Genomic DNA, 13,069 nt, shown 5'->3' with positions numbered 1-13,069 from the left:
TGAAGTGGAGAGAGAGAGAGAGAGAGATCTTCCATGTGCTAGTTCACTCTCCAAATATCTACAATAGCCAGGACTGGTCCAGCTAAAGCCAGGAGCTAGAAACTTGAAGCAGGTCTCCCATGTGGGTGTCAGGGACCCAAGTTCTTCTTCTTCTTCTTCTTCTTTTTTTTAAGATTTATTTATTTATTTGAAAGTCAGAGTTACACACAGAGAGAAGGAGAGTCAGAGAGAGATAGAAAGAGAGAGAGGTCTTCCTCAACTGATTCACTCCCCAGTTGGCTGCATTGGCTGGAGCTGCACCGATTTGAAGCTTCTTCCAGTTCTCCATGTGGATGCAAGGGCCCAAGGACTTGGGCCATCTTCTACTGCTTTCCCAGGCCATAGTAGAGAGCTGGATTGGAAGTGGAGCAGCCAAGACTCAAACCGACAACTATATGGGATGTTGGCACTGCAGACGGCGACTTTACCTGCTATGCCACAGCGCCGGCCCCAGGACCCAAGTTCTTGAGCTGCCCCCTAGGGTGCACATTAGAAGTAAGCTAGGACTCTAAATCAGGCACTCCCATATGGGACATAGGCATGCCAAGCAATGTCTTAAACTGCACCAAGCACTTGCCACTCAATTTAAGATATACTAAAGCAATTGCTATGGGCTCACAAGAAAGCAATTCTATCATTGGGTCTAAATTCAGGAAACTGACAGGTTTAATAAGGGAAACAATAATTATTCCCAATAATTTATAACAAAGCAGAATGGCACACTTGTAGTGAAAGAGCATAATGTGTTAGAGGGTTGAAGGAACCAGTTCATAATAAGGCTACTGGAGATGGTTTTCAGACGGGGTGGCATTTGAACTTACCTTTAAAGAATAAATACAGGGGCCAGCGCTGTGGCGCAGTGGGTTAAAGGCCCAGTCTACAGCGCTGGCCTTCCATATAAGCTCTGTTTCAAGTCCCAGCTGCTCCTCTTCTGATCCAGCTTTCTTCTATGGCCTGGGAAAGTATAGAAGATGGCCCAAGTCCTTGGAGCACTGCACCTGTGTGGGAGACCTGGAAGAAGCTCCTGGCTCTGGCTTCGGACCAGCTCAGCTCTGGCCGCTGTGATCATTTGGGGAGTGAACCAGTGGATGAAAGACCTCTCTCTGGCTCTGCCTCTCTCTGTAACTCTTTCAAATAAATAAAATAATTCTAAAATAAGTAAATAAATACAGCATTGAAAGGTGGGTAAAACAGAGAAGGACATTCCAGAATGGGACAAGTATTGAGTCTGAGAAGTCTGAAGGGGCACAGGCTACTCTAGAACAGTTCAAGAATGCCGGGGAGGTAGAACAGAGACAGGTTACTTGAGGCTTAGGTTGAAGATTGTTGGCAGAAAGAAAGGGCACCTGTGTGTTGAGATGACTGCGCTGTGGGGCCGTTGCTGTGGCGTAGCAGGTGAAGTCACTTCCTGCAGTGCCAGCATCCCATATGGGCGCCAGTTCGAGTCCTGGCTGCTCCTCTTCCAATCCAGCTCTTTGCTATGGCCTGAGAAAGCAGTGAAAGATGGCTCAAGTGCTTGGGCCCCTGCACCCGCTTGGGAGGCCCGGAGGAGGCTCCTGGCTCCGGATTGGCGCAGCTTTGGCCGTTGTGGCCATCTGGAGAGTGAACCAGTGGATGGAGGGTCTCTCTCTTCCTCTCTCTCTCTCTTTCTCTCTTTCTTTCTCTCTTTCTCTCTCTCCCCTCCCCTTTCTCTCTCTTTCTGCCTCTGCCTCTCTGTAACTCTGCCTCTCAAATAAAATAAATAAATAAATAAAAGTATATGTAATACAAAATTTTAAATGTTTATTAAAAAAAGAGATGACTGTGCTGGCCAGGGAAGAGCTGATTAGAAGAAGGCAGGCAGGCTGACCCATGGGCGGCGGTTGTCGCCAACTAAATGAAGCTTCAGTGGTGAGGCCTGCTAGAGGCAGTTGCAAAAAGGGAGATGGGCAGAAGTCATACCCTGTGACCCAAATATTCTCCTCAGTGCCCAGAACACATGACACTCTCAGAGAAAGTTCGGTGAGTGAAGGAGTGAATGAAGGCAGAGAAGTTCAGGGGAAAGATTTAATAGGGAGGGAAAGGAAGATATGGACGACACGTTCGGGGTTAGCATCTTAGATTCCTCATAGGATCAATTTGTTGACCCAGAAAAAAACAGGCAGGAGGAGAAGGCGGAAGGAAGGACTCCTGGAGGCTGAGTCCTGCCTTGTGAGCCGTCCAGCAACCTATAGCCTCTTATGAGTGGGACTAGTGTTGTGCAAGAGGCTGCAATGTTCCCCACACCCGTGATACGAGATGAGTCAACCCATCGGCCTCGCAGCTACATGGAAATTCGTGAACCGGCTTAGGGACTGAGTTTGCCACTACAAAGATTGGCTTAGTAAGGCACTTTTTTGATTTGTATTTTCATTGACGAGTTAATATTTACAGATAAGTTAACAATGAGATTCATGCGTTGAGGTTAAAGTCACATGGAAACAAACAGCCTGAGAACATTTAAGATGCGTGGGTAACCTCCTTTCCATGTCTCTGGCACATTTCCTTACAGTTTCTTGGTTTGGTAATGAGAAAAATATTCATTACTTTCTGATATTTTAAACAGAATTATAGAATTGCAAATCATTTTTAAGCAATGTTTGCAGTCAGTTTTTTAAGAAAACATTTTCCCATAAATGAAATATTAGAAGTGTTGAGTATTAGTTCAGCCTATAAAAGTCAATTTAACCATCACAAAATTGAAAGTAATTACTAACGATACTTGCTGGGAATTCAAGATCTAAGATAAAAGGCACCATGGGACAATTTTGAAATAGGCAAAATTTGTCTTTAGGACCCATTCCCATATCTTTCCTGAGTCATTTTGGATGTCCACAAGGCCTCAGCCCATTTACACCTGTTCCTCAGGCCTGCCCTTGCCCTTCGTGGGGCTCCAGCCTTTAAAATGCCCTCCGCCTTCCTCTCTCCAGTCTGTCCTGGAACGCCCTCCCCGCAGTGGGTCCGGATCAGCGGCCAGAGACCAGCTCAGGCACAGCAGACATGGAGGACAGGCAGCTGACTGCCCACAAGTGGAGAGGAACCTCTCAGCAGTGGCTTCCGCGGGCCGGGGGTGAAGCGCTGGGGAGGGCCAGTGTGATGGAGCCAAGCAGGCAGTCTGCCCGCCAGCCCGCCCGCCCGCGGGGATCCGCCAGGGACAGTCTCCGTGGGGGCCTGCTTTTCCAAAGTCCTTCCTCTTCTCCATATCAGAACCCGCTGGGTCTGAAAAAAAGAGGGTCTCCTCTTTCCCCAGCAGCGGAGAGTTCCCCTGTGAAGGCTGGAGTTTCTACTCTGAGGTGTGTCTCAGACCACTCTGGCCCCAGGCTGCAGGTGAAAACCCTTTGGAGAGATTTCCTCTCCCTTCTGTCCCACTGCCTTCCTCCATCCCCCACTTGGTAGGGAAGTTTCTGATAATTATTCAGTGATTCTTGCTTGACATAACTCGATGTGGCATTTTTTCGTAATTTCCATAATTAATTCACATTGCCAGAAAACGTGAAACTGTCAGTGCTTCAATATCTGTGCACTTTAAATGGAGACGGTGCGAGAAACCCTTGATCTCTGCTTTACCTTTCCCCTCTCTGTAAGAAATGTGATAAAATAGTTAATAATGCTTTCACCTCAAATTACCAGAGACATTGCCTTAAAAGATTTGGACCTGAAATTGCTTTCCACACATTCCTAAAATCAGAAAGGAAAATCACTTAGTTTCAAGGGAAGACTAATTTAATTCCATTCAAAGTTTGTTATCCCTCCTTTAAGGAAGAAAAAAAAATCATTGAAATGATTAACTTAAAATTGGCTATTGATATTTTTTCAAAATACAAGTTTACAAAGATATGTGTGTTCTTCAGAGAAGTTGAAGTGACTTTTTTTTTTGCAACATCCCTTCAGGCTAGGTACTTAGCCTGTTTTTTCCAATTTTACCAGCACTATTTCTTCACAACACAGGTAAGCTGCCCAATTAGATTATGTAACTTTGTTGAGAAGCCGTGAGAAGGCCACATTCCAGGTGTTACTGGAGAATCTGCACGGTGGCCGGTGTCCTCTTGTACCCAGAGAGGTGGGGCGGCTTCAGGGAGTGAGGGGTGTGGCCAGACACAGAACAGTTCCCAGCCTGCCCTCTTCCATTGCCACCTTTCTCCTTCAGGCTGTCTTGACTGTAAAGTGGGAGGGGCTGGCCAGCCTGACGGGCTTCCCAGAGGGGTGGTTTGTGAGTGGGTCCCCTTCTGCAGCACCGGCTGGCTGGGACCACCCCACCCTCCTGTACACTCTAGACGAAATGACTTTTTTTTTTGCATAGGTTTTCTTTTTTTTTTAATAGAAAGCTTTTATTTAATAAATATAAATTTCATAAGTATAACTTTTGGATTATAGCTGTTCTTCCCCCCATACCCGCCCTCCCACCCCCATACCATCCCACCTCCTACTCCCTCTCCCATCCCATTCTTCATTAAGATTCATTTTTGATTATCATTATATACAGAAAGTCAACTCTATACTAAGTAAAGATTATAACAGTTTGCACCCACACAGACACACAAAGTATAAAGTACTGTTTGAAGACTTGTTTTACCGTTAATTCTCATAGTACAACACATTACGGACAGAGGTCCTACATGGGGAGCAAGTGCAGTGACTTCTGTTGTTGATTTAATAATTGACACTTATTTATGACGTCAGCGATCACCCGAGGCTCTTATCATGAGCTGCCAAGGGGACAGGATGACTTAAGGGAAGCAGGATATGATTTCTTTTTTTTTTTTTTTTTTTTTTTTGACAGGCAGAGTGGACAGTGAGAGAGAGAGACAGAGAGAAAGGTCTTCCTTTGCCATTGGTTCACCCTCCAATGGCCGCCGCGGCCGGCGCGCTGCGGCCGGCGCACCGCGCTGATCCGATGGCAGGAGCCAGGAGCCAGGTGCTTTTCCTGGTCTCCCATGGGGTACAGGGCCCAAGCACCTGGGCCATCCTCCACTGCACTCCCTGGCCACAGCAGAGGGCTGGGCTGGAAGAGGGGCAACCGGGACAGAATCCGGCGCCGCGACCGGGACTAGAACCCGGTGTGCCGGCGCCGCTAGGCGGAGGATTAGCCTAGTGAGCCGTGGCGCCGGCAGGATATGATTTCACAAGTACTATTACTCTGATTTAAAAAGGTATCATGTTATATGGCTCATAAGGGATCCCTAATGAGACAGCAGCCACTGGTAGGTTAGTCTGGGTCGATTTGCTTGGTCCACTATTGCTTTTAAAGTTTATTCATTTCTTTGAAAGGCAGTTAAGGTAGATGACAGATAGAGATCTTTCTCACTGGTCTGTACTCCAAATATCTGCAATGGCTAGAGGTGGGCCAAGCCAAGAGCCAGACTCCATACTGGTCTTGTATGTGGTAGCAGGGTCCTAAGTACTTGAGCCATGATCTGCTGCCTCCAGGGTGTGCACTGGCAGGAAGCTGGGTTGGATGCAGTGGGACTCCATCCCAAGCACTCCAGTGTGGGAGGCAGGTGCCCCAGGCAGCGGCGTGACCCACCGAGCCACAGTGCTATCCCAGGCTAAAACAGCCTCTTCCTCTCAGAGCTCTCAGGAAGTGTGATTTCAGTTTTTCCCAGAACCTCTTTGAGTTTCAGCTTTTGTCTCAAAATCAGAAGCCATAGCGCTTGTCTTGGTACTATATATTATGTAAGCAGAGAGACATTTTCACAGCCAAACCAACCATCTCATCATTTTACACTGAAGAACGTGGAGGCACAGGGAGATTAAATTACTTGGTTAACATCTTACAACTAGTGAGAAACAGGGCTCCCTGTCATACTTGAGCAGGTAACTACCGCCTGGTATTTATGAGGGTTAGGCAGTGTGCCACTCAGTCCCTGTAGGGTGGATCTTAAAGACACAACCATAAATGTCACTTGTTGAGCTCTTCTTTGTGCTAAGCATTTTAACACACTGTCTAATCACTACAGCAAGGCTGTGCTGTTGATTTGCTTACCCCTATTTTATGGATGAGAGAACTGAGATGTAGGAGGCTTGCCCTGGGCTATTTTTAAATAAAAAAAGTAAGCCAGGAATTAATTCCTACTCTTATATCTAAGATTGTGTTCTTTTTGCTCTATCAGAGATTTTCAGATTATGGGTTACAATGGAGACATTGAACTCAATTTGGTGGGTTCACTAGCATTTAAAAATAAAAATAACAGATAAAAAGGGGTAGTGTAATTTGAAACTAGGGAATATCACATCAGCTACAATATGAAGAGTGGTGTGTGTGTGTGTGTGTGTGTGTGATGATGATGACGACGTAAATGTTCTTCTTGTGGGTTGTGGTCAGACCGTGAAAGCCACTGCACCAGGACACACTACTCTGTGCAAAGCTTAACACAACACAGGCTCTCTTAAGGCAGGTCCCAGACCTGCTGCTGGTCCCTCCTGCTCATCCCCGGTGGTCTGGTGTCCTGTTCCATCAGGCCTTTTTGGCAGAGGACTTCTACAAGAGCCCACCAGCTTCTTGGCAGCAGGAACCTGGATGGCCACAACTCTGAGCCAGGGCATTTCCGCAAGTTTGTGAGGGCTTGACAAAGCCTATAAATTAGACGTCATCATTTAGCGTAAAATGTGACAAAGTCCAAACCCAGGTCTTGAGTCATTGTTATTCTTCCATCACTAGGTTATTATGTAATAAAAGACTCTTACAGAGCACCCTGTAAACAACAGATCCCATAGAGCTGGAAAGAGCACAATGCATTTTACAATCAGAAGCAAGCTTTACAGTGACAGGAGGTTACTAAAAGTGGGCAGTCTTTATGGAAGCCCAGTGTTACCTTTGGGGATCCAACCATGAGTCAGACCGAATTTCAAAGTCCAGTGTGTAATTCAGCTGTATTACCATGCTGGATGAAGAACTGCGAAAGGATACGATGTGACTGTAACCGTATGCGTTAGTTCCATCTTACAAAGAAAATGTGGAGAAAGAGCTTTGGAAGTGTTGTGAAAATAGCTGGATTAGTTTGAATTTGAATCCTGGGACTGGTTCTTACTTTTGTATATTGACTCATGAGTCAAATATATGAGTATATAATAGAGGGAACTAAAATGTAGTTTCTTATTAGAATGATGTCCTGTTTTATTTTATTATTATTATTATTATTTTGATAAGCAGAGAGACAGAGACAGGGAGAGGTCCCATTCATTGGTTCCCTCCTCAGATGCCTGCAACAGCTGGGACTGGGCCAGATAGAAGGCAGAGCCAGGAGCTCAGTCTGGGTCTCCCACATTACTGCAGAGACCCAGCCACTGAAGCTTCACCTGTTGCCTCCCGGGGTGTGCATTAGTAGAAAGCTGGAATCGGGAGCAGTGTCAGGACTCAGACCCGGACAATCCAGTTTGGGAAGCTGGTGTTCCAAGCAGCTTCTTAACCACTAGACCAAACACCCAACCTGACATCCTTTTTTTTTTTTTTTTTTTTTTTGACAGGCAGAGTGGACAGTGAGAGAGAGAGACAGAGAGACAGAGAGAAAGGTCCTCCTTTGCCATTGGTTCACCCTCCAATGGCTGCCGCGGCTGGCGCGCTGCGGTCGGCGCACCACGCTGATCCGATGTCAGGAGCCAGGTGCTTCTCCTGGTCTCCCATGGGGTGCAGGGCCCAAGCACTTGGGCCATCCTCCACTGCACTCCCTGGCCACAGCAGAGGGCTGGGCTGGAAGAGGGGCAACCGGGACAGAATCCGGTGCCCCGACCGGGACTAGAACCCGGTGTGCCGGCGCCGCTAGGTGGAGGATTAGCCTATTGAGCCATGGCGCTGGCAGACATCCTATTTTAAAAGGGGAAAAAAATGCATAATCTTAGGATGTGAGATGGCCACTTTATTTTAGAGTTGAGTTGGCAGTATTGGTATCCCAGCCACATCTTTATGAGCTTGCTTTCTGGGAAATGATACCAGATTTGGGAAGACATCTACAAGACACCTACAAGAAAGACTAAATACCCGTGGTGTTCTTTAGTCCACTGAACATTTTAAAGTTGCTGCCTTGTGGTCAGCACTGTGGGTAACACTAAAGCAACAATCCCCTGCCTGCTTTCTGAGTGCAGAGAGAGGCCTGTGGTTGCACTGTTAGCAGCTCGCCAACCGCAGACAGCACTTAGGCTCTATAAGTCAGGTTTAAATGAATTTTTTAAAATGAGTTATTTTACATGCTCACAAAAGAGAGTATAGATTCTGAAAAGGCCCTCTTGTGAAAGTATTGTTAAGGGAGATTTAATGAGTAAACATAAAGTTTCCTTGCAAATTAAGTTTAAGGAGAGAGGCTGGCAGTGCTGTAGTGTAGCAGGTAAAGTGGCTGCTCCACTTCTGACCCAGCTTCCTGCTAATGAACCTGGGAAAACAGCAAAAGATGGCCCAAATCCTTGGGCCCCTGCACACACATGGGCGTTCCGGAAGAAACTGCTATTCCTGACTTCGGATTGGCCCAGTTCCGGCCTTTGCAGCCATTTGGGGAGTAAACCAGCAGATAGATGATTTCTGTCTCCCCTCCCCCTCTGAAACTCTGCTTTTCAAATACATAAATGAATCTTTAAAAACAAACAAACAAAAAAAGAAGTTGAAGGATGAACTTTACCGAGATAAAGGAATGACTGGGAAGTCCCCTTGCAAAGAAGGTGAGAGTGAGCCTGCTTGGTTATACACAACAATAATCGGAGGCATAAAGCTTAAATATTTCTAGTGCACCATTAAAAATATTTCTTGAAAAGTTTATACAAATTGTAGGATGCCCATAATGATGAATACTACTCAGCAATAAAAATACTTGACTGCTGATGGAGGCAGCAGTGGGAATGTATCACAAGAGCCATCAGTGAAAGAAGCCAGACTCAGAAGGCAGCTCACTGTGGGACAGGGATTTGGCCTTGTGGTTAAGATGCTGGTTAGGTGTCCTACTTTGCAGTACCTGGGTTCAACTCCTGGTTGCAGCTGCTGGTTCCGGCTTCCAGCTAATGCAAGCCCTGGAAGACAACAGGTGATTGTTCAAGTCACTGGGCTTCTCCCCTCCATGGGGGAGACCTGGATTGAGTTCCAGGCTCCCAGCTTCAGACCCCTGGCAGTTGTGTTTATCTGGGGGTGAACCAGCAGATGGGGACTCTCTCTTTCTTTGTTTCTCTGACTCTCAAATAAATAAACATTAAAAAAAAATTGAAGCTACATATTCCATATACATGGCATCCTGGAAAAAGCAAAACTATAAGGACAGAAATCAGAGCAGTGGTTGCCAGGAGCTGGGGTGACTGCAAGGAATCTAAGGGAATTAGGGGGGCTAGAAATATTCTATATCTTGATTGTGGTGATTTTGTGGCTGTACATGTGTGTTAGAACACAACAAAACATACATATAAAAATCTCATTTCATCAAGAGTAACTTACACACCAATAAACCCCACCTAAAAAGAAAAACTTTGAAATGGGAGTGCTTTTTCAGAATGGACAATTTACAACCAAGTATTTATTCACTCACTGATTTATATTTTGTTCCTGTGTAAATGATTTACTCTCTCGTCACTTAAGTTTGCCCTAACTGGAGTGCCTGGATTTCATGTCTGCCTCTGACTCCTTGCTAATAATGCAGATGCTGGGGCTGGCACGATGGAGCCTGCAATGCCAGCATCCCATATGAGCTCTGGCTCGATTCCTGGCTCCTCTGTTTCCAACTCAGCTCCCTGCTAATGTGCCTGGGAAAGCAGCAAAGATGGCCCAAGTGCTTGGGCTGCTGCCACCCAATCTGGGGAGTGAACCTATGGATGGAAGATCAGGTCTGTCTCTCCTTCTCTCTTTCTGTAACTCTGCCTTTCAAATAAATATTTTTTTAAAAATGCTGACACTGAGAGGCAGTCATGTTGGCTCATGTGATTGGGTTCCTGCCACCACGTGGGACAGCGAGATTGCTGGATTATGCTCCTGCCTCTTGGCTTTGGCCTCAGGCCTGCCCTAGCCATTGTGGGCATTTGAGGAGTGAACCACTGTGTGGGAGTTCTGTCTTTTTCTGTTCTGCCTCTCAGGTAAATTAAAAAAAAATTAATTTAAATTTAAATTACTTCATAGAAATTAAGCTTCTAAATGTAAAGTAATTAAAATCTTAGATATTTGGTTCTCTAAAAATACATGATCAATAATAAAAAATTTTACCATGAGTAAAGGACTTGTTGTGCCTTTCCTCTCTTCCCTTTCTCCCCCCTCCCCATTTCCTCATCCTTGGTGCCTAAACAGACCCTTCTCAACTCCTTGCAACGTGAATGGCAAAGCAGATAAGCTGCACAGGGCAGCTATGAAATAGATCAGAGAGAAATTCCCGACCTCAAAGAGCCCCTACTCTTCCGCCAGCTGCCTTCTGCATGCCCCCCTATCACAAGAACAGACCATCGCCAACCTCTTTGCTTCCAATAAAGCACAATAAAGCAACCTGTCTCTGTTGAGGTCGGTCTCCTGACTCCTTTTTCCTTCTCTCCTTTCTGGGGGTACGAGCCCCGAGCTATTCCAGACCTAACAATGAGGGATTAGCTCCATAAGGATTATTGTTTCTGTGTTTTAGAGATGAGTCTATACCACAACACACACACACACACACACACACACAGACATGCACAGTGGTGACAGGTTTTCATCAATATTCACTGTAATTTTGTTAAAGTACTGTTTGATTAGTACTGTTTGAATGGTTCTAGTGGCGAAGGTGGGAAAAATTAGAATTTTTGTAAAAAGGTGATTCAATGAGAAACCTAAATGGCAAACACAGGTTAAAAAACTTATGATCTTCACTTCAAAAAAAATCTTCTAAGACATACTAAGAATTCATCCCTTTATTAACTTAAAACTCTCAGCACATTATCACCTTCTAGGCTGTTTATATCACATGTATGCGAATCTATACGAAGTGTTTTCTAGAAATTAAATAAGCACAGCTCTTTTTAGAGAAACACTAGGCACTTAATTCTCAAAAAAGCAAGACTCCTACTCAAATTGATCTCAGGAAAATACAGTTTTAACAATGAAGTGAATTTGCAAAATGTATGGATAGCGAGGAAGGTATCACGAAATTTTTAACTAGAAAGAAGTGGATGGTTAGCCAGAATCTGAATGTTCCCTACCTTCCAGGCACTAGATAAAGTATCTACACACTTTCTCATTTAATCCTCACCAGGGGCCAGGGCGGGTAGGTAGTGCCTCCTTCTTCTAGGTGAAAAATAGAGGCAGAGAGTGAGCTTGCCCCAGATCGCACGCTGGAAAATGGGAGAACTTCCAAGCACCAGCTGGCTTTGGACCTGCTCTGGTGACCACCCCTACCCACCACCTGGAGAACCAGCTGCTCAAGGAAGTGGGGGAATGGGTGGGGCTTGGGGTCAGCAGTCTGGGGAAGCCAGCGCTGGGCTTACCTCATCTCTAGCTCTTTGTGGCCCAGGGCAAGTCACAACTTCTTTAGACCTTGATTTTACATCCAAAAAAGGAAATGTTAAGACCAATTATCTCTTTTCTGCCCCTTCTAGCTCAAACCCTGAGTCTTTTTAATGAATCAGTGAGAAGAGCAGGCAGATGTGAATAGCCCTTCGTGACTAAGGAAGGAGACCTGCTCTGCAGAGTTTTTGACATCCCCAGAGGAAGCCTAGGTGGCGAACTCTAACAGACACAGAATGGCAGGGGAGAACCCCAGAAAGCAAGTACAGAACGATAAACCTGCATATGTTGTTTATGCAGACAATCAGAATCAAAACCAAACTCAGAGGAACTGGGGGAAAGGAAAATACATAGATGAAGAGGCCACCAAAGTATCAATCCTCACCTCAATTTCTTTCACTTCAGAATGAAGAAATACTTGAATGTCACCACGCTGGGGAGGACCCTGGGCGGGCACAGCTGGACACTGGACAGGGCCTTCCTCCCAGCAGGTAAGGCTGCGGACCCAACGGGGGTGGTGGGCAGAGGGCAGGGCAGCCTGTCCTAAACCTCCTCACTGACGGTTCACAGTCTTTTTCTATAAACTTCATTTATGTACCCAAGAACAAAACTCATGAATCTCACAAAAGCAGGTAAGTAAAAGAATTGAAAATGACACCTTATAAACCAAACCACAGGCCCAGTGCTTCCAAAGCTGGATTACCAGGAGACTACAGGTAAAGTCATATTGATTATTACTTGAATTATTGGTTTAAACACAATGAAAGGCTTTCTGTTCCCCAAAGACACAATTTAGGCAAATGTAATGCTAATTTTACCTACAGGAAGGTGTTTGCATACATGTGGTTGTTGTGCAGCTCACAAAGCCTAGGTTAGGGAGGGAACGCCCAAGAGAGGAAAACTCAGAGATTTAAAAAACACTTTACACTCAGAACCCCATCAGAACCCCTATGCCAGCAAGCCACATGATTTGTTATATCTACACCATCTGTCTTGTAGGTTGCTTTTATCCCCAGAGTCTATGGTGCTTGGCTCTTCCAGGCTTCCAAATACTTGCAGAATGAATGAACAAACATCTTAAGGACTTGCCCTTGATTAAAGCTAATTATTAGACTAGTAATTTTCTTTCACTTTAAGGAAGTACAGGGTCTCACTGACTAACATCTATACTTCAATACTGTGTGAATGGCCCAGTTCAGTGTATCTGAAAGTGAGAGTTTAGTGAGGTCAGCTCTGACAAGCACAAATTGGCAATGATGTGGTTTGTTTTTTTTCCTTAAATGGTAGTTTATCTTCTGGGCCTTTTCTATTACTAAAACCGAGAATAAACAGTAGGTAGTACAATAATGTATGTGATAAAATACAGATTTGGAGAGGGTAGGAGATGCTTAAGGAGAGAAGGCAGGGTTGGATTTGGAAGATTTCATCAGGTATAGGAGAAACAATCTTCCTGGCAAGGGAAACCGACTTAAGCCAGGTACACTCAGGAACGACAGTAGCGTTGGATAATGTGGCAGAGGGTACCAGCAGGCTACCAGGGACGGAGGAGGAGAGACTGCCTTGCGCCCTGAAACCTGGAGAGAA

The 13,069-nt window shown here is 45.4% G+C and overlaps 1 protein-coding gene across 2 annotated transcripts in view; it reads left to right on the top strand.

Moving 5' to 3' along the window:
• MCF2L2 (MCF.2 cell line derived transforming sequence-like 2) overlaps window positions 1–13,069 on the top strand; it is a 258,331-nt gene that overhangs the window by 161,577 nt on the left and 83,685 nt on the right. For both annotated transcript variants that reach the window (XM_070072393.2, XM_089332001.1), the window contains exon 15: window positions 11,891–11,976. In XM_070072393.2, the coding sequence (XP_069928494.2) occupies window positions 11,891–11,976 (86 nt within the window). The remainder of the gene's footprint in view (window positions 1–11,890; window positions 11,977–13,069) is intronic.

The sequence above is a fragment of the Oryctolagus cuniculus genome, chromosome 4, assembly GCF_051225735.1.
Source record: "Oryctolagus cuniculus isolate XC-2025 breed Fujian yellow rabbit chromosome 4, ASM5122573v1, whole genome shotgun sequence".
Lineage (NCBI taxonomy): Eukaryota > Metazoa > Chordata > Mammalia > Lagomorpha > Leporidae > Oryctolagus > Oryctolagus cuniculus.
Note: the sequence above shows the minus strand (reverse complement) of the source record. Positions and strands in the feature narration are given on the sequence as shown.